This window comes from Trichoderma evansii (genome assembly GCF_050947405.1).
Source record: "Trichoderma evansii strain SZMC 28006 chromosome Unknown GGI43scaffold_18, whole genome shotgun sequence".
Classification (NCBI taxonomy): Eukaryota; Fungi; Ascomycota; class Sordariomycetes; order Hypocreales; family Hypocreaceae; genus Trichoderma; species Trichoderma evansii.
The window spans coordinates 476,567-502,221 of NW_028145188.1; the positions used below are offsets into that span (position 1 = coordinate 476,567).

Genomic DNA, 25,655 nt, shown 5'->3' on the forward strand with positions numbered 1-25,655 from the left:
GTCGCCAACTTCAGGTATACAGTAGATGCAGTACAAGGCAGGTACTCGTGTGTACCGTATCAACGCGGTCAAGGACACGAAAAAACACGGTTGTCAAATCTCGTAAATTCCGATGGGCGGAGCGCAAAAAGGCTCAACAGCCGCTTATCAACCGGAACGCATGGGAAGAGTTTTTAACCAAAACCCGCCGACGTCATTGGCCAGCTCCAGTTCACAAAACATCAGCCCTCTAAATGAACTACACGTCAATATTATAGAGCTGCCTGTTTATCCCACTAACCTATGCAACGCCTCCTGTATTAGCAGGTAGTATTAGCAGCACTGCTAGCTCTGTAATCCTCTTCGACTTGCTCTGCGGTAATGCTGCTGCTAGTCAGAGAGCTAGTCAAATACTCCAGCATCACGAGACTCGGACGTCTGCATCGTCTTAGACATTGAAAACATGCTGCGCCTCATTGCCCCCCGACAAATTCTCACGCCCGCTAAAATGTACGCAGGTCATGCAGACACGGACTTTGTACCCATCAGCCTACGTATATATGTATGTATGTAGTCAGCCTTAAGGCAGGTCATCCATCAGCTTGCATTTCTCACTTGTTTGCATTCGTCTAGCCGTCTGTGTATTCATTACTCGCAGCTAGCGATAGCGATAGTGCACTTTAGCGGTACCCTTTGCCTCTGGCCGCCCTGAATCGCTCCCTGTGGGGCCTCTATTGCAGCCACTTCCAAGGTTTCACACAGTGCCAAGAAAGTGATCGCCCTGCGCTCTGCTTCATAACTAGGGGCCCTACCTCTTGATCGATTGGGTATAAGATGTGCGACCGAGAAAAACCAGAAAAAATTCCAGCCCCTGGATAAGTGGAGTAGAGGACGCGCAAACACACGCCCCTTGTATTACTGTATGTGATTCGTAGTACATGCGCTGAAGGCGGCGAGATACCGACCGTCACATGTAAGCCGTTAAGGCCGCGAGTACGAGCATTATGTGTGTCAGTAACAGACACGTGATGCGGCCAAAGTATTACGTTGCTGTCGGCACGCCGTATTCTGTAGCAAGCCCCGATCTCCCCCTCAAAATAGTAGTATAATTAGACAAAGAGATCTCTTCTCCAGGGGGTTGCTCCCAGCCTAAAGGAGAAATGCAAGGAGCAAGGAAACGCGTACTTGATACTATTTCGTATTGATTCCAAGAAAAAAAGGGGAGCCAATGCCAAAAGAGAATTTCCTAACAAAAGCCAAAAAGTCAAAAAGTAAATCTTCCGGCGCCGGGAGTCGAACCCGGATCGCCGCGGTCCTTTCTATTGAAAGCGCGGTATGCTAGCCACTACACCACGTCGGATGTTGTGTTGGACTCGGAATCCCGTGACCAACTGAGTTGGGAACAGGCGACGTAATTAGTAGTAATAAACCTATTCCTCTAAGTCAGCCACATTACTTGGATGTTCAGCTCGAGTGCATATCATCTACCCAGCTACTTACCATTCACAGGTCACATCATTTCATCAAACTCCAGTTGGTCCACAGGATACGATACTGGCACTATTTCAAATTCAATGTGTGCATTAACGACATGTGAAACAGACCTCTCCGTCCGTAGAGCTAAGCAATAATCTATATGCAGACATACTTGACCTTCTACTATTACCGGAGCCGTATTTCCAAAACGCCATAATATCCCTCGCATGGCATCCCTTTTTTTTTTCTCCAATGTCACGCCGTAAAAGCCCTCCAAATGTCTATCCATTCTCCGGTGATTTAAGTAAAAAGCTAGAAGCCCATGCCAAATACTAATCTGGCTCTTAAATCGAGAGAATATGGTATCGAACCCCTCAATCCTTCGTAGGAAAGAGAGAGGGAAGGTAAGAATATTAAAGGGAAAGGGGTAGGAATAAATAAAAAATGAAAAATTGCAAAAAAGAAGGGAAGCTGGTAAACAGGCTGATTGCTCAGCGCCAACCCAAAAGCGAAGTCGTCTGCGGCTACATGGTCGTACGGTTTCGTATTGTTAGTATAGCCATTTAGGCCCCTACCTGGAATCTTATCTTATTTTCAGTCAGAAGCGTGAAATGTGTAGTAGTGTGTTCTGGGGTGCGTGTAGATGGTCATCAGAAATTTCGAAATTCGTAAAAAAATCACGCTACTGACTGTGGTTAGTACTCCGTTATAAGGAATGGGCCATCTCGCCCTATCAGGTTGATCCAGATGTGGCTGCGACGATATGCATTTGGGGGGAAAGTTGGCTTCGTCCTCGTTGTTAGTCTTGGCAGGGCATGGATTAAAATCATGGTCGACGGCGCTTGGCATCTGTAGAGTAATTAGCTTTTGTTTTCTGCATAACAAGCATCGCGTTGGCTTACCTTGTTCGTCCTCCACGCCTTGCTCGTCCTCAGTACGACGCCGTTTGGGTAGGCCAGAGGGTGTACCGGGCATTTCGTTCTGGGCATCGTCGGCGCCGTCTAGGTCATCTCTCCAGTCGATTTCAGGCATCTCATCCTCAAAGGCGAGATCCTCATTGGTAATCTCTTCCAGCCCCTGATCCGCTCCGATATCCAAAAGGGTAGAGATGGCTTCTCCGTTGTCGGCTAGTGTGTTGGTCGTACCAGTGTCCGCCTCATTGGTGTCTATATATTCGTCTACAGGATGCATAGCAAGCTGGTGTGAGTCTTCGTTGCCCACTTCCACATGTGCCATGGCTTCATATTCAATTTCAACTCCATCATCTACCATAGTCTCCTGCATCTCGAGGTGGATAAACGGATTGGCATCAGCGTCTTCATCTGCGTCATCTAAATGTAGTTGGTTAGCATGTGACAAGACAAACGCTGTGTGAGTGCTGGTGACCATACCATATGAATATGTTGCATCTGGCGGGTTATCCACCTCTGCAGTTGCATCCGCGTGGTTGGAATGATTTACGGGCTCTACAACCACAGCTTGGAGCTGTTCGTAGCTCTCTTCTGCATCATCACTATACTCTCCTTCTTGGTTCGCGTTCTCCTCAGCATCTCTAATGAAGTCTTCAGTCTCTGCCATGAAGTCTTCGCCGTCATCTTCATCTTCTTCATCTTCTTCTTCTTCCTCCTCATATTGATCTGCAGATTCGACTGGTTGCTCTTCAGCGGCCGAAGTCTCTTCTTCATCCTCATCCTCTTCTTCCTCATCTTCTTCTGAAGCCTCAGACTCTTCGGTATCAGCATCCGCGTCTTCATTTTCTTCATTTTCGTCGTCGTCTTCAGCGCTCTCGTGGGTTTCCGTGGCGTCGTTGGCTTCGCTGTCCTCACCATGATAATGGCCATGTTCATTCTCAGCTTCAGCAAGGGCATGGTGGTGTCCAACGGGATTCTCAAAAAGATGAATCACTTCATCAAGCCCTCTGCCAGCCGCTGCACTTTCAGCCAGAAACTCAAATCGCTTACTAACGCTCGATCTCGTGAAGAGATACGTGTATAGAGTTCGCGAGCTATCAGGATCTTGATTTTTTACCAGTAAGTCAAAGACCTCCAGTACTTGTCGTAGCGTAATAGTTGCAAGTGTATTATGCGCTGTGGCCTGTGGAGCAGTTAGTTCAATTTGTTCTTCATCCATGTGGCCGGATATTTTACCCACCTCTGCAAATTCAAGCCCGAGTTCATCAACTTGGAAAACAAGTTCATCTTGTGCAGCAATCTCATTCTCCAGCTCTGACCGTAATCCAACAAGCACCGATTCCATAGAGTGATCCAAGACTGATAGATCAGAAAAGAAGCCCTCGGTTTTATCTTGAGAAAAGAATGGAAATTCGTCTCCTTTATACTGCACAGTGATTGCTGGGAAATCCTGTGCCTCTGAATCTTGCTCTTCTGCTTGCGATAACGAATCGTCTTGGTGATATGCCGGAGACGTTTTCTCTTCCGAAACTTCCACCACAGCGTCTGCATCATAGTCGGAGTCTGTAGCGTGAGCATGCTGCTCGTACACTTGGTCATGCGAGTCACTATTTTGAGTTGGCTCGGTCTCAGTGTGGTCGAGTTTAGTAACAGTTTCTCCAGCATCAGCTATAGATTCCGCTTCGCCATGCTTTTCTGCGTCATCTTCACCGTCTTGCTCCCAGGTTATCTCATCTTCATCATCTTTGGTTGCGGGCTCTGGCAGCTCGGAGCTACCAACAGGCGCTTCTGTTGAGGTAAGGCCAGCAGGCTCTGCTGCAGTGGCACTAGCAACATCTTTTGCAGCCATGTCGTCATTTGAGTTACCCATGTGTACACCACTGTTTGTATCATCCGGCTTCTTCAAGGAATCTTGTGTGACTGTAGCATCTTCGTCCTCATAATCAATCTCATCTACAGCATTCTCTGCCTCGGTAACAGTTATAACACCAGTATTTGCATTCCCATCAGTCTCATCAAAGTCTTTTGATTGCTCTGTTTCCAAAACAGTATCTGTATCTTGGTGTGTCGAAGCGTACACCTCTGACTGTTGATGCGATTCTTCAACAGCGTTATCAGTGTTTTCATACTCCATGTCACCCTGCGGATGGCTCGCTTCTGGATCCTGGAAGTTCTCTTCGGCTGGATGCACATGTTCTGGCGCACCTGAGGCGTGCTCATCTTGGTGAGTTGACCATTGCTCATGGCTATGATCTTCCGTTGTGTCGATATCGTAGTCGATAAGATCTTCATCAACATGCTCGTCAAATTTCATTGGCGGCGCCAAGTCGACATCCATATCGAGTTCTGCCATGGTTTGCCACGGCCTCAAAAGTATATCAACAGCCGATTAGATAGTATAAAGGCTCCGTCGAAAGTGCTTCGGTCGAAGGTGGGTCTGCAAGCTGATTTATGCTTCTTTGTGATGTAGTGACGCCAAATATAGGTCTCAGGAGCTCTAGGATAGAAATAGAAGACGTTGCGCAGGGCCGAGAATTGGATGGGCAGGGTTACGCCACTCGCGATATGTGTTTGCAAGCTGCTGATTGCGAGCAGGAGAGCAACACATTGATATTCAGGGAAAAGAGATAAGAAGAATAGAGTCAGGCAACACGAGAAACGCGTCGTACGGAGCCAGAATATGAGAGGATGGTCCGTATTCGCGGTGGCGTGGAGAGGATGGAATATTAGTGAAGCTTCACGGCTGAGGCTAAATGAATGCGACGACATTCTTTCAGAAACCAGCGAGCTTTGAGACCAGCTGGCCCACACGTGAGGCAGAGCTGACTAAAACAGGCTTAGTGCGCTATGATTAGCCCCAAGAGCAGAAACGGGGCTTGTGAACGCCTAGTATGGGGTACGTGCTGTTTGCTTGCGGTTATCTTGAGGCGGTGGGTTCTAGGTACTTAGGAGATAGTGTAAAAGTACTAGATACTCTGGGCTTTACTATTTTCTATAATTATCATCTGGCCATTAGTGCAGTATCTATGTACCGTATACTTGAACCCCTCGGTCAGCTTTCAGCAGCAGAGCCCCTCCACTGGAACCAAACACGTGACGCCGCTTTTCTGGATCAGAGCGGTAGCCTTGTCACTGAACTGCCAGCTCCTGAGTTAGACGTGGCTCAATTGAACCATCTGGCTGCCGCTGACCATCCCACCAAAGCCTCATTTCCACGGCATTTCAGCGCTTTATACTACCAAAATGGTGCGCACACAGCTCCAGAATGATTTGTGCAGTGTCATTGACCACTAACTGTGAACCAGGTTGTCCTTGCGGCCTCAGTTTGCACCCGAGGCGGGAAAGCTGTCCTCTCCAGACAGTTTCGAGAGATGCCCAGATCCCGCATCGAGGCCCTCCTTGCATCGTTCCCCAAGCTCGCAGATAGCGGCACTCAGCACACGATCGTCGAGCAGGACAATGTGCGATTCGTTTACCAGCCTCTCGACGAGCTCTACATGGTGCTCATCACCAATCGCCAGTCCAACATCCTCCAAGACATCGATTCGCTGCACCTGTTCGCCCAGGTGGTGACGAGCACCTGCAGGACTTTGGACGAGAGAGAAATCATCCGAAATGCCTATGAACTTCTCAGCGCATTCGACGAGCTGGTCACTCTTGGCTACCGAGAGAACTTGACCATCAGCCAGATCAGGACCTTCATGGAGATGGAGAGTCATGAAGAGCGCATCCAAGAGATTATTGCACGGGTATGGACCCTACTCTTTTGCCGCCATGGATGGCTGAAATGCTTACACGAATCAATATAGAATAAAGAGCTCGAGGCTACGGAAGAGCGGAAACGCAAAGCGAAGCAATTGGAGATGCAGCGCAAGGAGTCAGCGAGAAGTGGTCGCCCCGCCGCGCCACGAACACCCGTTTATCCCACATATACTCCTCCCTCTCAGCCAAGTGCCAGCGCCTTTGATTCATACGAAGCCGAGAAGAACAAGACATTTAACAAGTGCGCACTGTTGACACGCTCCGTTTGCTCTGCGAGAATGCTAATTGGTTTGATAGGCCATCCACGCTCAAGGCCAAGGGTATGCAGCTCGGCAAGAAGTCAAAGAATACCGACATTTTCGAAAAGGTCCGAGGCGATCTTGGCGCCGGAGCCGATGATACTCCTCTTATAACCCCTACACCTGCGGTGGCTGCTGAGCCAGAGCCACGGATGTCATCCACCCTGGACCGAGATGCTATTCACGTCACCATTTCCGAGACGATAAGTGCCAAGCTCTCAAGAGAGGGCGCAGTCAACTCGATTTCAGTCAACGGTGACCTTACGCTGCGGGTTTCCGACCCAAGCCTAGCTAAACTCAAGCTTGGCCTGCATGCTGTCCCATCACATGGTGCCCAGTTCCGCCCCCACCCGAACGTGGACCGCAACCTCTTCAACAGCTCCAAGGTTCTGCAAATGAGCAACACCGCTCGAGGATTCCCAATTAACCAAGGAGTCGGACTTTTGCGATGGAGAGCTACGCCAAAGGCAGACGACGCAAGTGCATGCCCTATCACATTCACCGTCTGGATCAACAAGGATTCCGACAAGTACAACATCACAGTCGAGTACGAGCTCACAGGCGGCGATGCCCTGCGCGACGTCAGCGTAATCATTCCTTACCAGGGAAGTGAGCCCATTGTCTCCAGCTTCGATGCTGCCTACGAAGTATCTGGAGACACCTTGGAGTGGAACATTGGCTCGGTCGATGACGAGAACCCTAATGGATCATTTGAGTTTGAAGCCGAAAGCAATGATGAAAATGACTTCTTCCCCATGACCGTTCGCTTCAACAAGACAACACCGTTTGTAGATGTTGACGTAAGTTGCATATTATACCCAGCGCCATGCTAAGCCAAATAAATCTTTGTCGCTAACAAATGTCATAGGTCACATCCGTTTCTTTGCTTGACGAAAACGAGGAGGTGACATTCTCCAAAGATGTCAGGTCTGCGGCAGACAACTATTTGATTGAGTAGATGACTAGAGAGATATAATACTAGAAGCGTGGATTGCTTTTTCTTTTTCAATTATTTATGGGGATTTATAAAATGGGAGGCCTTGGCGCCTGGTGGCTCTGCTCCGGGAATGTGTAGAAGAGATAATGCTTCAAATGATGATGTGATGCGAAAATCTATGCCAAGGAATATATGTGCCATTGAAGATGGATATCACTATGTTAGCCAAGATGCAGCTGCCACAGAATCCTTGGCTGCGCTAAAGGCGACCATGCAAAGGTCCTGCTTGTTTTTATTTCTAATATTTTCTAACATTACAGATGTCCAGTATGAGTTCATTTAATAATGCTATGAGACTGATGGACGAGATAACAGGTGAGTTCAAATGTCCACTGAAAGCATTATGGCATGAGGCAAAATAGAAGCACTTCACGAACATGACTTAAAAGTAGACGTTAAGAAGAATTGATAGAGCTAAAGACAGGCTAGACATATTTCTCACGCTTTAAAAAAAACACAAAAGCAATTAATTTGCCCACTCAGCAATCATCTGGTCGAAATCAATACCATATAACCAATCCATGTCGAAGGGTTCAAAGACACCCGCTTTGACTGCATCTGGCAGTCGCCTCTTGTTCAATTTGTCGTTTAGATCCAATACCTTGTCCACACGCGCCTGTCTGCCCAATTGCCAGTTCTTCAAAGCTTTACTAATTCGCACAGCATCCTCCTTGTCGTCCTCAGACTGCTTCTTCTGCTGTACCTTGGCAACTATGCCGGCAAACGTATACACGTCTTCAAAAGCCTGGTTCACGCCTTGACCGGCAGTGGGAGGAATCGCATGAGCCGCATCGCCGAGGATGACGACGCGACCCTTGGCCCAGGTGTCCAACTTGGGAACAAGGTAGAACGGCCACAGGTTGATACCCTTGAGCGGGATGTTGGATACGGCATTGGCCACAATGGGAGGGAAGTCGTCGCTGCCCTCGCGCAGAAAGTCGACACACCAGGCTTTGTTGTTCATCAGTTCGTCCCATCCAGCGCGGTCGTACTCGTTCTGAAGACGCTTTTGCTTCCCAATCAAGACTTCTGAGCCGTCGGCGAGCTGTGGAGCAATGACAAAGGCACCATGCTTGTGACTCATGATGGTCACAGGCAGCGGGTAATCGGGTTTCTCTTGGAGTTGCGCACGGGGCACGGCGGCGGTAACGCCAATCATGTTTGTGAATTTGGGGGTCAAATCTGGGTACAGGTGCTTGCGGACGCGAGAGTGAATGCCATCGGCTCCGACGAGGAGCTTTGCGCTGGAAGTGGATCCGTCGGCAAATTCCCAAGTAACGGAGGTGGAAGATTCAGAGACGACATGATCGAACTTCTTCTGGTACTCGACGGGAATACCTGCTTCGCGGACCATTGATACGAGGACGTTGATGAGCTCGTAGCGGTAGATGCGGAGAGCCTTGTAGCCGTGTTTTTCCTGGGAGCCGAAATCGAAATCGTCAACTAACTTATCATCATCCGAATGGAAGTAGAGCTTCTCGAAGTGGTAGCCCAGGGGGGAGATGTTCTTGTAAATGCCTAGGGCATCGAGGATCTTGAGGGCGTTGGGTGAGAGCATGATGGCGCCTCCGATGTCGAGAGATGCCTCGCGAGATTCGTAGATTGTACAGGAGATATTTTGCTGGTGTAGAGCGAGGGCGAGGGTAAGACCAGAAAGGCCTGCGCCGATGATGGCGACACCAGTTGCTGGGGAAGACATGGTTTGGGGGTTTGGTGGTGAGAGTTATAGAGTAAGTGTGGATGTATTGAGGTGTATATGATCTTGAGTATATGATGAAAAATATATCTGTGAGTTTTATGATTGCTGCTGTTGCTATTGTTGTTGTTGTGTTATTGGAATTGGATGGCGATGATGAATTGATAGATTGTCTGGACACCTGATGATATATATACACATCCACCACACTACCTGAACGACATCATCTCCCAAAGGATCGCGGCTTCGCCAAATCATACAATCCTTCGTATATCCGATGTCCAGTCTAATGTATAAGCCGTACACCACATACGGCCCTCCCGGCACTCCATCGCCGGGTCCGGGGGGACGTCGGTAATGCCTTAGCCGGGGCCTACCTCTTGGTATCCGTCTCGGCCGGGACACCTACCCCACTCGGCCGAGTAGGGTGAGTCGGAGAAGAATTAGGCCGCCTCGAACCGAGGAAACCAGTGAGGTTGAAGTGGCTGAGGCGAAGGATTCACGCAAAGAAAAAAATGATGAAACGAGTCTTTCTGGCTCATAGGGGATATTGTTCGTATTTCCGATGGATTCGGGAGATGGATGGGCATCAATAAAGCGATTGAAGAAAAACAGGCCAAGTGCTACTAACCACTGCGTACACACATAGTATTTTCTGAGGACATGTACTTTATAAATTTGCGATATTCTTCTAAAATTTAGATGAGTTCTATTTCCTTAGCTTTTCCAATACTTGGTGAAAGTAAATTTCTCTCTGTATAAAAACACACATTGTGTGCATACTTATCGTGCTCAAGATATGGGTGCTACCAGCTGCTTGTAGAAGAATGCGCCGTCTTTTAACGAGCCATCAGTCGGCGAGATGCCATAGTTGGGAATTGTTCCCATCTGAAAAAGTTGCAAGACTAGTTAGTAACAAGGCTGAAAAAATAGAAGACTTTGAGGGGGCGCACCAAGACATACCCTCGGCGAGGGTATAGGTGTTTTTCGGCTGTTGAGCCAATGTCTGTAGATAGTAGCTGCAGCAAGTACATGTGAGATTTAGTATTCAACAAAGACAAAATACGCTTCATAACTTACTAGTAGTGTTCTTTTCTCTTCTTTTGCAATCTCTTCCAGCGCGTCAATTAATTTGCTTGCCAGCCCTCGGCGGCGATACCTTGGTGAGACCATCAACATCTCCAAATCACCTCGGAAAGGCCCCGTATCTGCTTCCGTCATGCCCAGCTCTATAATGCCGGCAATATCAACTTCTTGCTTGCCATCCGAAGAGACCAACGCAATCAAGGTGATTCTATGGCCGGTGGAGATTTGAGAAAGACGAGCTTTCCAGAAAGATTCCATTTTCTGGCGCTTTTCAAGAGTGAATGGCGGATGGAAGCGTAGCAGGGCGCCATCAGACTCGATGCAGTCAATGTGCATTTGGATAATGGCGGGGAGGAATTTATCATGTTCAGAGGGGGAGAATCGGACGATGTTGATTTGTTCCATTATGTACGCATTAGTTTTTATTATCTATTATGTATATAGGAATGGAATAAAGAGGAAGAGACCTGGACAGAAGTGATGTTTAAATGATGCGGAGTTGTCAACTAGGCGATGAGGCTATCCACAATTCGCGAGGAATACGGGACGCTTTGCCGGATAAGTAGTCCGTGAACGCGCGTAGCAACACGACTTGTGAAAGTGCACACAAGCATCAAAGAGAAAATAATGCGTCATTGTAAATTTGAAATAACCAAGATTAGTGTGTACTGCTTTGGATTGTTAAGCTGGAGACCCCGGGTACTGTTGGAGGTGTTGACGAATGGCCCTGAGCTATTTGAACCTGATACAGTACTGTGCTCTAAGGGTCCTACTCTATAGTCTCTCAGTATACTTTAACATTGATTCGATGCATCAAGTTAAGAGTCCAAGTATCTTTTCTAGCATACGAGTACCTGATCGCTTTAATACTAAATTAGCAAGGTAGTGATAGCAACAATAAACGCTTCAACTACTACCTTCAAATAACCATTTTGTGAATTCACCCAAGTCTCTCTATGTGCCTTAGCTGCTTCAAATTTAAGCAAGCATTGTGTATAAGTACGTAAGCAAAAAAAAAATTACTAAGCAAAAAGTCCCACATTAAAGTAAGTGAACTAATTGATTTAGCGTTAGCTGTTTTTACCCTAGCGTCTTTCAAAGCTTTGAAAAAGAAAAAAATCAATCTCCAGGGGAGGATTTGAACCGCCGACTTTTCGGTGAGATGTAATCTATTACAGCCGAATGTCATAACCAACTAGACCACCCGGAGTTGTCTTTGTTGTAAGACATTTTATCGCATCGACTTATAAGGGAAAGAAGGGTGTTTCTGTGCATACAAAAAACGCTGCAAAATTGGGTAGAGACTTGGAGGCTTCATGCGCTTCTTATAGAACCTCTAGCTCAACACTCTAATTTCGGCCCACCCCTTAGCTGCCGACTAGCCATCGTGGCTTCATTTTTAGTGCGTGCTAAAGCTGGCGCTTGTCCAGACTAAATAGCCAGAGTGGCGACCCGACCAACAGCAACTGGGCTCATCCTAGTTCCCCGACGGCGAATATCGTGGTCATTGGACAGATTCTATTGGTAATAACAGCTGCTAGGCGAATATTAGTATACTAATCTTCCGAAAATCTAAGCCATTTCAGGAAATATTTTATAGTAAGGGCTCTACAGCACAATACGTCTAACGAACCCATCTGTTCAATTTCAGCGAGTGGTTCGACAGACTCGAATGATCGGATTTTGTCGCGGAAGTCGGCAGACTTGAATGAGGAAAATCATCGCGTGGCTCGCTACCAAAGACAAGCGATCGCGATCGGCATTGTTGGGGTGCACATGATTGGCTGACTGGAAGATGCTTGATCCATCCCGCTTATCCAGTCAGCTAGCAGCACCTTAGTTAGCAACACGGCAGCTGTAACGCATACCCTATAACAGATGGAAATGCAGTGAAATTGTCTTTTCTAGCAATGCAAATAATTCAGTTGCGCCTTTGTATTCATATATTCTTATATTAACTCACAGGTTTATCATTTTACGCCTTGAAAAACGCCTGGAACCTATACGCGAGGTTGTGATGTGTTTTCTTGGTGTTTAGAATTCAGTTTTATATGGATATCCTACCAGATATTAATGCAAGTCACAGTGCTGTAGTATAATCTTTAGCGTATTGGTAGATATACCCTTAGCTGTTTGCCCTCTGATTAGCTTAGATCATTGCACCTTGCCTGCTGCTTTAAAGAGATGTAGGAATTTGCCATACTGAAGTTCCATCGTCACTCTCGAGCAATGAACGTTACTACGCTACAGGTGGATACTCTTCTCTTTGATATCGGGCTCTTATCTGGATAATATGCACCCCGTAAATGGTTCAGAGAGCAAAATGCCGAGGCTTCTCCATAAGGTAAAGCGGCAAAGCGACACTGAAGAGCTGAACGATCCTTGCTCATATCGACGCCATCGTGGAGCTTGAGACATGGGTATCGCGTCAAAACGGGGACGAGATCTTCTCATCTACCACCGCTCTGGGGCAGGTTTGCCAAGATTCCACCAGACCTCTCCTTCAGCTGCAGTAGCTCTGCTTCAGCTTTCCTCCAGCCCTTGGACTATTCCTATATGTAGCCCGACGAAAAGGCGGCCCGTGAATCGCCAAGCAAAGCAAATGGCTGCATAGATGGATCTCACTGGCGAGATGCGCCGGCAGCGGTGAGCAGCCCTGCAAATGGAGACATTGGCTCATTTACAAGATCAGATCGTCCCATTGCGGCTTTCCAGGGACATGTAATGCAGCGCATACCACGTTATGTTTGTTTGGTCAATACTGGCTCTGCGTAGTACTGCCACCGTGTCAATTCGAAGGGCTTGCTCAACGGCACCCGAGAGACCGTGTGGTGGTGCTATACCAAGACTCATTACTCGTACACATGACATGTTGCATGTATGCTTTGGGCTGTATGTACACGTGGTGACAACTCCGCCGTTTTAGCCATGCAGGGTCGACTGAGACATCCTAACTCAGACGAGAGATGATGAGTGAAGAGAAAGAAGACAAGAGGATACCTGCGGGCTCTTGATCGTCATTTGTATGGACGTATAAGAAAAGAGGTGCCCCTGTGGCTCTCATGGCTGCCCGAACTAACTTGCATTTCAGCTCTCGTAGAGTCAAAACTCAGTGTTTATTGCGTTAATTGTCGTAACTATTTGATATGTGGCAACTTATTCGGATATTGGCTGCATCACGGCTTTGGTTCAGTGATGGGGATCCACTCGAGGCCGCTCGAGGTGGCCAGGGTATTTCAACTCGTCTGATTGTTGATCGCTATGGGTTCCTTGATATCACCGAGGTGCACTCATCACAGTCACTGGCTCTGGATGCGAATGGAGAAACTCTTTGGCTGAAGAGGCGCGAGATAGATAGCGACTTTACATGTCCATCGTTGGAAAATAGCCCATATCCACTGAATCTATCTCTGCAGATTGACGACAGTGGTGACAGTTTCACACTTAGCCTGGTCAGAGTGCCAGATATAATTACAGGTTGGTTGATTCCGTATATGTATGCTTATAAGCTCACTGTGGACAGCTTGTTATAGTATTTCGAAGCAAGTGTCTGGTCTCTTGAAGCCTTTGCCTGACATTTCCACTGAAGATGTGGCATTCATTAGCAAGATGATCAACAATGAATTTGTGCCATATCAGAACATTCCGGATAGCTATCCAAAAACTTTTGAAGAGATAAGAGTTTTAGGGAGACAATATTTTCCTTTCACACCTTACAGTTTTGAGCTTGCCATGTGTATTTATGACTGGACGACGGCATCCTTTGCGCGCATGACCTTCTTTAAAATCTTTCAGTACACAGATATCGATTCGGGAATAGCCTCGCTTCCACATCCCTTGGACCATGAGAGCCTTTCTATGAAGATTTGGCAGAGCAATTTCTCCGCATACACACCCAAAGACCCCGATTACATGCGGACCTTCTTGATGCAACCGGCACACTCGCTAGACCATCTCAAGGCTCAACTTAATGAAGTCGTAGATGAGGTTTATAATTTTAGTGAGATTGAAAACCGCCTCCTCTTCGCAGCCGCACAATCCATGCCTCGGACGTCGCTCGTGTCGAAGTCACAGCTGTTTAGCGGGCAGGTGGACATTCGACAGCTTGGTACAGAGCATTTCGGCATCGAGTTTTATGAATGTCCTTTGAACTCCGGCCCTGTCGGCATCGAGCTCGCGCATCCATTGACAGATGCCCTTGCTAGCTATTTATCTGTGGGAAAGACCATCACTACGAAGATGACATGGAGTTTTACAGACAATATCGATGCTGCTATGCACTATTCCAACGGAATAGTTCTTGTGTTGAACCCGCCGTCTGATGCGTGGCTATGGGATGACATATCGTTTATCACACCTCTGTCGGATGACCCAGGCAAGATAGAGTATATCGCTTCTGCAGGTTCCCAATTTGAGATTCAGTCTCTTCACGATACTAGCGTCTCGGGTAAAACCGTTACTGTTATTGGTCTGAGGCCTGTGCCAAGACGAGAAAGTCGGTTGGCGGTTCAAGAGTGATTAACAGACAAAGAAAAGAATTTGTGAACATTACACAAAAAATACGATAGTACTTTTATACTCAAGATACATGGAGGCTTGACTCGGCAGATTTGGCTGTCTAGCGGATGCCTAATGCATATTTTCAAACTTTCTCTTCAATTGTGCTACTATGCGAATAAAGCCGCAATGTTGGAATTGATCTGCATTACAATCATGTAGGAAGAGCTTTCGCGCAATCCTTCCACACAGGTGATGCCGAAACCCGCCACCCAATCCGTAATCAGATAGACATTGGTTGGCGCAACATACTGTGGATCTATACCCCTGCCTTTCAAGCTGTCACATCCCCATCAGGAAAAGGCGGCAGTATTTGCTACTCATTGGTTGGCTGCGCTGCTTGTTGAACGTAGCATTATCACCAACATCCTGCTTGTTGCCTCCACCAGTTTGTAAAGTAGTGGGTATAAACGCCGGCACGGATTTCTAAAACTAAAGATAGAGGGCCCGAATATTATGGGTACAAATGGATTCCCCCGCATCACTTGCTCCTTCATGGATTGCGTAAATCCAACATAACTGGCCTTTACACATGAAAACTTCCATGGAATACTGAGTGATTTGTAAATTTAATCCCCTGTGCTTGTTCCGCAAAGCAAGACGATAAGGAGTATTTTATTCTCGTTATCTCTCATCTTTAGGCAAATTGAGAGAACCAATTCCAGCTTCTGCCTTTCGAGCACTTTCTCCGCGCCTTTTTCTTCTTATTAATATGGTATTGTGTTCTGCTGCGTAGATCTGAGAGCTACTTCCCTTTATTCAAGATGATTCTGAGGCTCGGCCATATGCTGGCTATAGCCCTACAGTTGTCGTCACAGGTAGCAACATCTGTATCGCTATTGGCTGGCGTTGTTTCCCATCACCTTGTTTTCCGACGGTTTGAGATCGATGGCTATGCTTGGCAGCTCTTTTTCACATATCTTATCACCTTCTTCGTCTTGATCATTGGCAATGTATACCTTGCTGGCTATACCGTTATTGCGGCTTTGGCCCGCGCTTTACTTATCGCAACTGCGTACAACACTGGAGTTGCAGCCAGTATTCTCACTTATAGAGCCTTTTTTCATCCCTTGAATCGGTTTCCAGGACCATTTTTGGCTAAACTATCTCGATTCTATGCTATGAATCATGCAGCAAAGAGGGTCAAAGCCTATGAAGACATTCAAAATCTCCATAAAAAGTATGGTGATATTGTTCGAGTTGGTACGTCTTTTTCATATGTATTTGCCAATTTCATCACAAGACTATCATGAATACTACAACCAAATGTCGAACTTTATTTAATGTTCATTGTAGGTCCCCGTGAACTATCTATCAACCGACCGTCTGCTATTGGGGTTATCTATGAACATCCTACACGAACAACAAGATCGCCTTGGTACGCACAGGTATCGAATGATGTAACTAAGATTTCTCTAAATTCGACTCGAGTTCTGAAGGTGCACAAACTTCGTAAGAAGGCATGGGAGAGAGGATTTGGTTTTCGAGGTATGAAGAGAGATGATCCTCTTCTTTCAAGCTTTGTCCTATATAACGCAATGTTAATAATCACACCAAGCTCTGGCTGTCTACGCACCACGGGTAAAAGCCAAAGTAGATCTGTTGCTGTCAAAAATTGCGGAGCATAGCGGTCGTCCGATTGACATGACTGAATATGCCATGTTTTTTGGATTTGATGTCATGGGAGATATTGGTAAGTGTAGTCCACCCAAATAGTCCACAAAAAGCCTATATAACATACATCAGTTTGGTATATCCTAGCTAATGATTCGAAAGGATTTTCGAAAGATTTCCATATGCTCGAATCTGGGAGTGAGCATCCAGCTATCAAAGGCGTTCATGAAAGCATGTTGGCTATTGGCGTTCTGGGTACGACACCATGGTTATTATCCATGATCTCTAAAATTCCAGGGGCGGCAGCGGGCTTTTCTCGCTTCACGACATGGTGCCATCAGCAGCTTCAGGAGAAGCGCAAAGTGAGCTCCCTCACTTGTTTATCATGCTTTTATTATTATATTTGACGTCGCATCGCTAACTGTTCAAAAGGTTGTGGCCAACGAAACGGCAATGTTTAAAGGTCAAGATCCGCGAGATGTAATATCTTGGCTAATTAAGGCATTCAACGAAGGCGATTCATCAGCTCCTCCTGGTGAGATGGCTATGCAAGAAGATGCTCGCCTCTTGATTATTACTGGAAGGTATGTGTGCATAGCCTTTCAGCTACAAATTAACCATATTGACAAACTATTCTATCCAGTGACACAACGAGTGCAGTCATAACCAATGCGTACGGACTTTTCTATCTGTCCCTCTTACGCATACGTTAGGCTTGGCAAGATTTACTAATATCATGGGCTCTATAGGCTTTATTTTCTCGCACGAAATACTGATACCTATAAAAAGCTTCAAGCAGCAGTTGAAGAGCAGTTTCCGGGTGGCATCAATGATTGGACATATGAGAAAAGTATCCCATATGTAGACTATGTTATTCAGGAGACACTGCGACTCAAACCTTCAGTGCCGGGGGGCCTACCTCGAGTGGTGCCTCCACAAGGTCTCATAATTGACAACGACTTTATCCCAGGCGGTACAGTTATTGCTGTCCCGACTTATACAATACAACGAGATCCACGTTTCTGGACAGACGCACATGTCTTTGAGCCAGAAAGGTGGGAGAACCTATCGACAGAAAAGGCTCCGTGGATTCCATTTACTCGAGGTCAATGGGCTTGCCCGGGAAGGAATTTCGCCATGATGGAGATTCGGATGGTTGTCAGCCGAATCGCACTTCAATATAACATTGCAATTGCTGAGGAGGACCTCGGGGAGGGGTTTGACAAGAATGCCAAGGATACTTTTACTTTGACGCTGCCATCGCTGCGGGTTGTATTCAGCCCCAAGTGAGTGGTGTTGAGTTTTTAACCTTTATTTAATGAGAAATGTAGATGATCAATTAGAAAAGAAGAGTAGAGACTTCAAACTGTCTAGGTTGTTGGAATATTGGAGGGGTCGTGAATACATGTACTCTACTACTTTTTGGACTTCTGCCGTCTCTGGCCGCATCTACTTGTTATATCTATATGAAATGCATGAATGCAATTTTTTGTTTATTAATATTTCGTTCAAACGCCTCAGAGGGTACTGTCTCCTTCTCCATCCTTTTCCGGCTCTTTGCCCTCTTCAGTAGCAAATGCGAGGCGAGTGAGGGGCAAAGACAATACAGGGGCGCTATAGAGGGGTAGCCGCACAGGGACCGCTATCCGATCCAGCGGCCAATCACAGCCCTACAGCAGGCCATGCCAAAAGAGTCGCTTCCAATCATCTCCACCAATCCGCCTCTCGCCATCCTTGCAATTTTACCTCATGCCCAGCTTCAGCCTCAGCCGCAGCGTCGTGTTTGGTTTCAGTCTTGTGGTGGCGTTGATAGCAATTGCTCTGATCATTCTGCCGTCTTATCCATCAGTTTCAGATCTTGTTTCTGGAAAACCAAGCAGCAGCAGTCGCAGCTCCATCCCCAACACCCATAACGACGCCACCAATCTCGCCAATCCCGACAACAACATGGCTGCTCGGGCTGCTCCGTTAGTGTTTCCGGCTCTGAAACGACACACGGCTACGGTCATCTTCGTCCATGGACTGGGTGATAGCGGCCAAGGCTGGGCCGATGCCGTACAGTTGTGGCAGAGGAAGCACAGACTGGATGAGGTCAAATTCATCCTGCCGAATGCGCGTGTCATGCCCATTACAGTGGTGAGTTTGTAATCAGCTGTATATCTTCTCTCTCAGACGCCAGACGCAAGAAGAGACGTTAATGTTATATGAATTGGCTAACGGTTTGTTGTTAATAGAATGGAGGCTACCCCATGCCTGCTTGGTTTGATGTCGTATGACTCTCCTTGCCTTGTCACAAGTCTACTCGTATTCCAGACTACTCCTAGTTTCTACGCGTATCTATGCAACCTAACATGACCCGTGTAATAGAAATCTCTTGGCGGTTCGTCGAATTTGACCCTTGATGAGAGGTCTCGCGAAACGGATGAAGCCGGTATCCTTGAGTCTCGCGCCTACCTCTACTCTCTCATCCAGAATGAAGTTTCACAGGGCATCTCCTCTGATCGCGTTGTGCTGGGTGGCTTTTCCCAAGGCGGCGCCATGAGTGTCTTCTCCGGCATCACAGCTCCCTTCAAGCTGGCCGGCATCGTTGGCTTGTCCTGTTGGCTGCCCCTCAGCCATAAGTTGAAAGAGTTCATCCCCGGGACCAATGCAAACCAGGACACACCCATCTTCATGGGACACGGCGATGCGGACCCGACAGTTCTGTACGAGTGGGGTACGGCTACTGAGCAGAGACTCAAGGAGCTCAGCTATGACGTGAATCTAGAAACATATGAGTGAGCATCATCCCATCATCCAATTTCACTGTGTTCACTTCTTATATTCATGTTCATGCTGCTTGATCGCTATCTCGGGCATGCTATTTCATTCTCCCCCCCTTCCTACCTCACCTTCTTTTTTCTTCCTTGTCTTTATACAGAATACGAGCTGACATAATGCCAGGCGCATGGGACACTCTGCCTGTATGGAGGAGTTTGATGACGTTGAGTCTTTCCTCGTATCGAAGCTCCCTGCCAAAGGTAGTGCTTAATGAACGGCACTTAGATGCCCGCATAGAGAAGGTGGTGCGCGACTGAGTTACGATACCTCCGGGAAGAATTGGAAAAACCTTAGAAATAATGCCGTTGCATTGGAAAATGCCAGAGCAAGGCGTACAGCAATTTCCTATTGTGGAGTAGCAAGCATTCAATTCAACTGATGGGATGTTGGTCGTTCTCTTACGATCCCCTGCCCATTTTAGCGACCCCACAGCATCTTGTATTGCCCAGTGACTCTTCCTATTGGGTGCATCTTCTTTATTTCTAACCATGTTTGGCATGTTCCTTGTTTCAGCCAACGGCTGACTGTACAGGCTGGGCTAGCAGAACCATTTGCTTGGACGGCGAAATTTCAGCCTTTTCATATGGCATTCTCGCATGACGCATTTAAAATAGTCCTTGTCACAGACTATACAGCCTTGTATGGGGCATCTCATCTGGAGGATTCCGATCGTGTTTCGAGACGGAAAAATTATTCCCACTAATGGACAACTGGGCACGATGCTACGCGATCGTTCCATGGCGCACGTCTAAATGGATCGGATGCAACACGGTTAAATTGAGCGTCGAAATTAAAGCAACGGGAAAATGATATTGAGTTTAACTCTTGACTCATTAGGCAAGTTGTTAAGCATAGATAGGTATTCTGCGTCCAGATCACAAGCCGGCTGGACCTCGGTGCTGATGACCCCCAACGACGTCTTCATCTTAGCCGTGGTTTAGCTACCTGCCAAATCTGTCGCCTCTGGCGCCGTGCCCACCAGCGCTATTGCCGAAGGAGGGTCCCTGGGTCAGATAAGCGTCTCACAACGACATTCACAAACTGCTGTAGGCTCTCATTCGCCGCCGATTGGGCTGCCCTGACAGGACTACTGCTGTTCTGGCGTTAATCCTCCGGCCTGACAGACGGAATGGAACGCCTCCATGTGACAGAGAAGCACGCCTCCATGTTCTAGGTAGCAGTAGGAGCCGTGCACTATGCTTCTGTCATCAGCTCAACTGGGCTGAGAGAAACGGGCTGTCGGTTGCAGGACTGCAGTTTTCTGGCTGCAATTGGACGAACCATACGACTATACGATGACCCCTCTTTCATTGTGTATATGGTGTGGTGTCTCTGCTTCTATTCGCCTGCCATGTTGGCTTTTTAGGCAAGTGCTTATAGACGAAGTCGTTTATCGTATTATCATGTAACGTTATTCCGGTGAAAGCGTGCTCTCGCTTGGGGATGGACCTCATATGTGCATGCCTCTATTGGATTGTATCGGATAATGGTTTATGAAGAACCCGCCATCTTACTCGTATGCTTCTTTTCCGATGCATAGTGCTTGTTTAGCTCGGAACGCTAGGAACCGATGACCCTGGGCCATCGCCGTCCGGGGCATCGCCAGACTTCACCCATCTGGCCAGACCAGTCCCTTGTCAAGCCGTACCTGGAGCTACCTTCCGGATTCTTGACTAGACTGCACTAGCAACTATTCTTGACTGCCACATTGGGCCGTTCTATTTCTGCCGCGCTTATACGGCAAGCTGTTTCGTTTCACCACTGCTACGACAAAGTCCCTGGAATCTATTGTAATTGAGAATTGAGAAAAAGATAAATAGATGTGCTAGTTCCAGGTGTTTGTTGATCAGCAAGTTTCCCTTTGGACAACTCAGCAACAGCAACAGCAGCAGCATTGGAGATCTGGTAATCTTCCTCAGGCCTCTTGTATATATCTTGCCGCCTGGTTTTCATTCCTTTTTACTGTATATACCTATACACATATCGAAAATGTTTTTCAGCAAAGCACTGGCTGCTACCGGCCTTTTGGCCGCTGCTGCTCTCGCTGCACCCATGGAGAAGCGTGCCGCTGGAGGCAAGCTCGTCGTCTACTGGGGTGCTGAAGACGACAGCACTACTCTCGCCAACGTCTGTGCCGATTCCTCTTACGACATTGTCAACTTGGCTTTCCTCAACAAGTTCTCTGCTGGTGGTGGCTACCCCTCGCTCGCTCTGAGCACCCTGGGCGGCCCATCTGCCGCTCAGAAGGCTGCTGGTGCCACTAACCTCCAGGATGGTACTGCTTTGGTTCCCGCCATCAAGGCCTGCCAGGCCGCCGGCAAGCTGGTCATCCTCTCTATGGGTGGTGATATCGCCGATTCTCAAGTCACCCTTTCCGGCGATTCTCAGGGACAGGCTGTTGCCGATATGGTTTGGAACCTGTTCTTGGGTGGTACTGCCAACCCCACTCTCCGTCCCTTCGGAACCGTCAAGCTCGACGGTGTTGATCTCGGTGAGTAAAAGCCATTCCCAACATGATCCATAAAGCCTACCTTTACTAATATCTCATCCTTCAATATAGACAACGAGACTGGTAACCCCACTGGCTACCTGGCCATGACTCAGCGATTCCGATCCAACTTTGCCCAGGACACCAGCAAGAAATACTACCTTACTGCTGCTCCCCAGTGCCCCTTCCCTGATGCCTCTGAGCCTCTCAACGTCTGCCAGCTCCTTGATTACGTCTGGGTTCAGTTCTACAACAACGACGACTGCAACGTTGGCCAGTCCGGCTTCAACGGTGCCGTCAAGAACTGGAGCAAGAGCATTGGTAACGCCACTCTGTTCATTGGTGCGCTGGCCAGCGGTGCCGATGGTGACCAGGGCTACGTCTCCCCCAGCTCTCTTATCTCTGCTTACAACGGTGTCTCTGCTCTTAACCTGCCCAACGTTGGCGGTATCATGCTTTGGGAGGCTCAGCTCGCTGTCAAGAACGGTAACTTCCAGAAGACCATCAAGGCCGCCATCGGCTCCGGCTCCGGCACTGCTCCTCCTCCTCCCGTCTCTTCCACCACTCCTCCCGGAAGCACCCCCACCTGCTCTTGGGCCGGCCACTGCGCCGGTGCTACTTGCAGCACTGACGATGACTGCTCCGACTCCCTCACCTGCAACAGCGGCAAGTGCGGCACCGCTGGCAGCACAACTCCTCCCCCTACCACTTGCTCTTGGGCGGGACACTGCCTCGGCGCTACTTGCGCTACCGACAACGACTGCTCTGACCCTTACTTCTGCTCCAACGGCGTCTGCTCTCAGTAAGCGGCGACTAGGGATGAAGCGATGCGGAGGAAATTGCTGGAGTGGGATATCGAATCTTCTTGTATATAACTTGAAATTAACTGGGTAAAGTTTTGTGTATAAAGCCCATTTCGTTTATAAATAAAAAAGCGAGCGAATTGAACATATTCAAATTTGAAATAGCTTTGTGCCTATTTAAATTAAGTGAGCTGTGAAGTGTGTTTAAAACTCGACTTATGATATGTATAATCTTTTCTTGATACTCTTGTATTCCCTCGAAAAATTAGCCAGTGAGCCTTTCCATGTGCTAATTGTAACAATGTAGCCGACTGTTATCTCTAGTAAACAATGGATCAATTTCGATTAGATTTCAACAAAATCCGTTGGAAAAAATTCCGAGAGAATACAGTAAATGATTTAACAAGATGATATATGATGCATAATGTTATTTAAGATTGATACTATAGTTGGCGGATACTCCTATCTGTTATACGAAGTACGAGCAATAGTAATCAGACAAGCTTTTGCTATAGTTTCATGAATCATCTCTTAGCTATCCCGGCTATTATTAGATCATGTGAGTTGTAGGGCCGACGGATAGCCTACTGAAAGCCGTTAGTTGTGCAAGTGGATATCTTGCCGGTTTGGGTTCATTGTCCATTATATGTACATAACTTGATGCTACTGTTGCTGAGGGACGTCGCGCGTCAGCATTGTGAGAAACTACAAGCCATTGCTAACTTCATGTAAGACGGCGGCAATAAACTTTGCTTCAACCAACTCTGCTCCAATCAGCGTCTGGGCTTCTGCAGTGTACTGTAACGGTCTTCTTGTTCATTAGTATGAAAAATGATTCAGCAGGTCGTTCAGCTCGTGTAAGACATGCCGCTAGTATCTATACCAGCAGTATGTACTCCATACGTAGTCTACTGCTACCTGGATTCGGCATAGCGACAGCAAGCTTCCTCGGCTTACCGGGGATCGACCCTCTTCTCCGCCTCCTCATGTGCTGTGCGGCTGATCCTATGGAGTTAATAGAGGAGTTCGAAAAAGCGACTTGGGTTTTGTCTGTACATGAGTCTTGTGTAGTACCTCTTTTTTAGAGCCTTTGTTGATAAATAGATATATCTAATTTTCTTTTTAAAACTACCTTATGTTAGCCTGTAAATTGGTAAAAAGCAGCTTACTTTCCATGTATATTCCTATGAGTGGCCTGAGTCTAGTTACAACCTCTAGAGTTAGTTGTGGTACGGGGCATAGCTGTCACTTTTTCTCACCCGCGTGTATGTGACCCCATGTTATCCTCAGTACCCTAGTTTGCCTTAAAGTTTAATGTATTAGTAGTCGTATGTCATATATATGCAGGTATATGTATAGCTTGATCCTGAGGCAATCTTGCTTCTTGGGATAATCATCCTTCCCCGTTCAAGTCGAACATAACACATGTAGTATTTTCCTACTACTCAGGCCGCGTATCACGAGAGTTATTATTACTCTTATTGGTTTCTGCATTTTTTGTTTGTTACTAGTTCATATATACCAAAATGAGTACCCTACGCTTGCGCGGAGGTTCGATCCCCAACGAAGTCGGAGCTGACAAGCGGCTGCTCAGCGAGTCAAAGCCTCCAGACGCCCGCATGCAGAATCTTATCGACGAGGTGAACAAGCACGGCTTCGTCATCATCCGAGACGCTTTTGATGCGTCAACTGTGGCCGCGGCGAAATCTGAGGCCTTGAGGCTGACGAACGACCCGAAGACGGCTGGGCCTGCTGGACAGGCGGGCCGAAACAATTTCGAAGGGCACAAGACGCAGCGCATGTACTCGCTGGTAAACAAGTCGCGGATTTTCGACGCATTTGCGCTTCATGAGGATGTGTTGGCGCTGAATGATCATTTCTTGGATGCTGGATATTTGCTTAATTCGTTTCAGAGCATCAATATCTTGCCTGGGGAGACGGCGCAGACGCTGCATTATGATCATGGTTTTGCTTCGCTGGAGAGACCGCATAGGCCGCTTGGCTCGGTGAGTACTTATTTCTTTTATTCATTTATTTACCTATTTACGATCTGTTCTTTATGCATGTGCTTGATGTTGAAGAATAAAAGGCCTGACACTGGAGGATGAATATTAGGCCGTCATGATTGCGCTGGACGATTACACCGCCACCAACGGCGCAACTGTCATCGTTCCCGACTCTCACAACTGGGACTCAAACCGCATCCCCACCATGACGGACACCATCCCTGTAATCATGCCTGCGGGTAGCATCATCTATTTCCTCAGCACGCTGTGGCACGGTGGCGGCGCTAATGTTAGCGACAAGCCCAGGTTGGCGCTGACGGCGCAGTACTGCCAGCCTTGGATCCGACCCATGGAAAACATGATTTTGGCGGTTGACTGGGAGAAGCTGGACGAGATACCGGAGAGGCTGGTGGGCATGCTTGGATACAAGGTTGGCAGCCCGTTTATTGGCTTTGTGGATGGGCATAGTCCGAGGGCGGCGGTGAAGAAGTTGATGGAGAAGTGGAAGGGCAAATTCGAGTCGAAGCTGTGAGAGATGCTTGTTTTTCACCATTGATCTCTATCATACATGTAAGTAGGTTGCATATGATATGTATAATATATCAGATCGTGTCTTTATTCTGCACCCAACTAGTTTGCAGACATTGACATATGATATTGATGGTCTGAAACTGGAATCAACTCGGTTGACGCTCGTTGGTCTGTTTCATATCGAGCGCTCTGGCACTGGAAGAATGCATGATACTATCGAGCCAACTAGTCACTGGCCAATCAATGCCGGATAAAAATCTACAGCGTTGCGCCTAATCTCTCGGTAATCTTGTTGTCACGCCTTGAAATGTGTTGTTTTTACTGGTCAGAGCTGCAGGGAGGTGACCTGTATTACAGCGTCATGTCTGAAAAGAAAAAAAGTCTCTTGCGAGTTAGGTACATGTAGTTGAGACCACTAAAGCCTGTAACTACAAGTACGCAATAACATAAATATCCATGAATGTTTCAATGAATAAAAGTAAAGAGTGCACTCACGAGCATTTGTTTTCTTGTAGGAAGGGTCTGAAAAAAAAAGACAAAATTACACTTGGCTTTATTTGACGCGGTAAACTCGGAGAATGCCCAGTTTATGCTTATTTTCTATGCATTGGGTTGCCCGCTTTAGGAAGT

General features: G+C 47.3%; 9 protein-coding genes and 2 non-coding genes across 11 annotated transcripts; 6 read left to right on the forward strand and 5 right to left on the reverse strand.

Annotated features, from left to right (window-relative positions):
* Nucleotides 1-1,257: 1,257 nt before the first annotated feature.
* Nucleotides 1,258-1,339, reverse strand: GGI43DRAFT_t166. Its single transcript has one exon. It is a non-coding gene; the product is annotated as a tRNA-Glu (tRNA).
* Nucleotides 1,340-1,542: 203 nt separating this feature from the next.
* GGI43DRAFT_411808 (uncharacterized protein) lies at nt 1,543-5,196 on the reverse strand. Its single transcript, XM_083206756.1, has 4 exons — nt 3,607-5,196; nt 2,847-3,549; nt 2,358-2,786; nt 1,543-2,304 (listed from the first exon to the last, which is right to left on the reverse strand). The coding sequence occupies exons 1-4, from the start codon at nt 4,717-4,719 to the stop codon at nt 2,282-2,284; spliced, it is 2,268 nt and encodes a 755-aa protein (XP_083058124.1). The 5' UTR covers nt 4,720-5,196; the 3' UTR covers nt 1,543-2,281.
* A 541-nt stretch (nt 5,197-5,737) lies between these two features.
* Nucleotides 5,738-7,385, forward strand: GGI43DRAFT_386204 (coatomer subunit delta; the record flags this gene model as incomplete). Its single annotated transcript, XM_083203755.1, has 4 exons — nt 5,738-6,115; nt 6,176-6,369; nt 6,426-7,227; nt 7,296-7,385. 4 exons carry the CDS (start codon nt 5,738-5,740, stop codon nt 7,383-7,385), a joined length of 1,464 nt encoding a protein of 487 aa, XP_083058125.1.
* A 253-nt stretch (nt 7,386-7,638) lies between these two features.
* Nucleotides 7,639-9,845, reverse strand: GGI43DRAFT_127642 (FAD-dependent oxidoreductase). Its single transcript, XM_083199126.1, has one exon. The coding sequence runs from the start codon at nt 9,121-9,123 to the stop codon at nt 7,891-7,893; it is 1,233 nt and encodes a 410-aa protein (XP_083058126.1). The 5' UTR covers nt 9,124-9,845; the 3' UTR covers nt 7,639-7,890.
* Nucleotides 9,846-9,912: 67 nt separating this feature from the next.
* GGI43DRAFT_386206 (GNAT family N-acetyltransferase) lies at nt 9,913-10,611 on the reverse strand (the record flags this gene model as incomplete). The annotated part of the gene is made up of 3 exons (XM_083203756.1): nt 9,913-10,008; nt 10,074-10,139; nt 10,201-10,611. The coding sequence occupies 3 exons, from the start codon at nt 10,609-10,611 to the stop codon at nt 9,913-9,915; spliced, it is 573 nt and encodes a 190-aa protein (XP_083058127.1).
* Nucleotides 10,612-11,329: 718 nt separating this feature from the next.
* GGI43DRAFT_t165 lies at nt 11,330-11,416 on the reverse strand. The gene has a single exon. It is a non-coding gene; the product is annotated as a tRNA-Tyr (tRNA).
* Nucleotides 11,417-13,052: 1,636 nt separating this feature from the next.
* Nucleotides 13,053-15,089, forward strand: GGI43DRAFT_127760 (uncharacterized protein). Its single transcript, XM_083199127.1, has 3 exons — nt 13,053-13,229; nt 13,298-13,683; nt 13,730-15,089. The coding sequence occupies exons 2-3, from the start codon at nt 13,353-13,355 to the stop codon at nt 14,722-14,724; spliced, it is 1,326 nt and encodes a 441-aa protein (XP_083058128.1). The 5' UTR covers nt 13,053-13,229; nt 13,298-13,352; the 3' UTR covers nt 14,725-15,089.
* A 141-nt stretch (nt 15,090-15,230) lies between these two features.
* Nucleotides 15,231-17,938, forward strand: GGI43DRAFT_411821 (cytochrome P450). Its single transcript, XM_083206757.1, has 7 exons — nt 15,231-15,966; nt 16,060-16,251; nt 16,322-16,456; nt 16,540-16,739; nt 16,810-16,961; nt 17,021-17,050; nt 17,127-17,938. Exons 1-7 carry the CDS (start codon nt 15,528-15,530, stop codon nt 17,665-17,667), a joined length of 1,689 nt encoding a protein of 562 aa, XP_083058129.1. The 5' UTR covers nt 15,231-15,527; the 3' UTR covers nt 17,668-17,938.
* A 160-nt stretch (nt 17,939-18,098) lies between these two features.
* Nucleotides 18,099-19,626, forward strand: GGI43DRAFT_411822 (Phospholipase/Carboxylesterase domain-containing protein). The gene is made up of 4 exons (XM_083206758.1): nt 18,099-18,513; nt 18,612-18,647; nt 18,745-19,154; nt 19,321-19,626. The coding sequence occupies exons 1-4, from the start codon at nt 18,127-18,129 to the stop codon at nt 19,406-19,408; spliced, it is 921 nt and encodes a 306-aa protein (XP_083058130.1). The 5' UTR covers nt 18,099-18,126; the 3' UTR covers nt 19,409-19,626.
* A 1,542-nt stretch (nt 19,627-21,168) lies between these two features.
* GGI43DRAFT_411826 (glycoside hydrolase family 18 protein) lies at nt 21,169-23,217 on the forward strand. Its single transcript, XM_083206759.1, has 3 exons — nt 21,169-21,688; nt 21,758-23,071; nt 23,140-23,217. The coding sequence occupies exons 1-2, from the start codon at nt 21,187-21,189 to the stop codon at nt 22,489-22,491; spliced, it is 1,236 nt and encodes a 411-aa protein (XP_083058131.1). The 5' UTR covers nt 21,169-21,186; the 3' UTR covers nt 22,492-23,071; nt 23,140-23,217.
* A 601-nt stretch (nt 23,218-23,818) lies between these two features.
* On the forward strand, nt 23,819-25,515 carry GGI43DRAFT_411827 (phytanoyl-CoA dioxygenase family protein). Its single transcript, XM_083206760.1, has 2 exons — nt 23,819-24,494; nt 24,604-25,515. Exons 1-2 carry the CDS (start codon nt 24,015-24,017, stop codon nt 25,024-25,026), a joined length of 903 nt encoding a protein of 300 aa, XP_083058132.1. The 5' UTR covers nt 23,819-24,014; the 3' UTR covers nt 25,027-25,515.
* Nucleotides 25,516-25,655: the final 140 nt, after the last annotated feature.

Coding starts and splice junctions, on each gene's coding strand:
- GGI43DRAFT_411827 (XM_083206760.1), top strand. CDS start 24,015: ATGAGTACCCTACGCTTGCGCGGAGGTTCGATCCCCAACGAAGTCGGA. Junction 24,495..24,603: donor CGCATAGGCCGCTTGGCTCG/GTGAGTACTTAT, acceptor GATGAATATTAG/GCCGTCATGATTGCGCTGGA.
- GGI43DRAFT_127642 (XM_083199126.1), bottom strand. CDS start 9,123: ATGTCTTCCCCAGCAACTGGTGTCGCCATCATCGGCGCAGGCCTTTCT.
- GGI43DRAFT_411826 (XM_083206759.1), top strand. CDS start 21,187: ATGTTTTTCAGCAAAGCACTGGCTGCTACCGGCCTTTTGGCCGCTGCT. Junction 21,689..21,757: donor GCTCGACGGTGTTGATCTCG/GTGAGTAAAAGC, acceptor CCTTCAATATAG/ACAACGAGACTGGTAACCCC.
- GGI43DRAFT_411821 (XM_083206757.1), top strand. CDS start 15,528: ATGATTCTGAGGCTCGGCCATATGCTGGCTATAGCCCTACAGTTGTCG. Junction 15,967..16,059: donor TGGTGATATTGTTCGAGTTG/GTACGTCTTTTT, acceptor TGTTCATTGTAG/GTCCCCGTGAACTATCTATC. Junction 17,051..17,126: donor AGTGCAGTCATAACCAATGC/GTACGGACTTTT, acceptor TGGGCTCTATAG/GCTTTATTTTCTCGCACGAA.
- GGI43DRAFT_411808 (XM_083206756.1), bottom strand. CDS start 4,719: ATGGCAGAACTCGATATGGATGTCGACTTGGCGCCGCCAATGAAATTT. Junction 3,550..3,606: donor TCGGGCTTGAATTTGCAGAG/GTGGGTAAAATA, acceptor ACTGCTCCACAG/GCCACAGCGCATAATACACT. Junction 2,305..2,357: donor AGGCGTGGAGGACGAACAAG/GTAAGCCAACGC, acceptor ATTACTCTACAG/ATGCCAAGCGCCGTCGACCA.
- GGI43DRAFT_127760 (XM_083199127.1), top strand. CDS start 13,353: ATGTGGCAACTTATTCGGATATTGGCTGCATCACGGCTTTGGTTCAGT. Junction 13,684..13,729: donor AGTGCCAGATATAATTACAG/GTTGGTTGATTC, acceptor CACTGTGGACAG/CTTGTTATAGTATTTCGAAG.
- GGI43DRAFT_411822 (XM_083206758.1), top strand. CDS start 18,127: ATGCCCAGCTTCAGCCTCAGCCGCAGCGTCGTGTTTGGTTTCAGTCTT. Junction 18,514..18,611: donor GTGTCATGCCCATTACAGTG/GTGAGTTTGTAA, acceptor TGTTGTTAATAG/AATGGAGGCTACCCCATGCC. Junction 18,648..18,744: donor TGCCTGCTTGGTTTGATGTC/GTATGACTCTCC, acceptor CCCGTGTAATAG/AAATCTCTTGGCGGTTCGTC.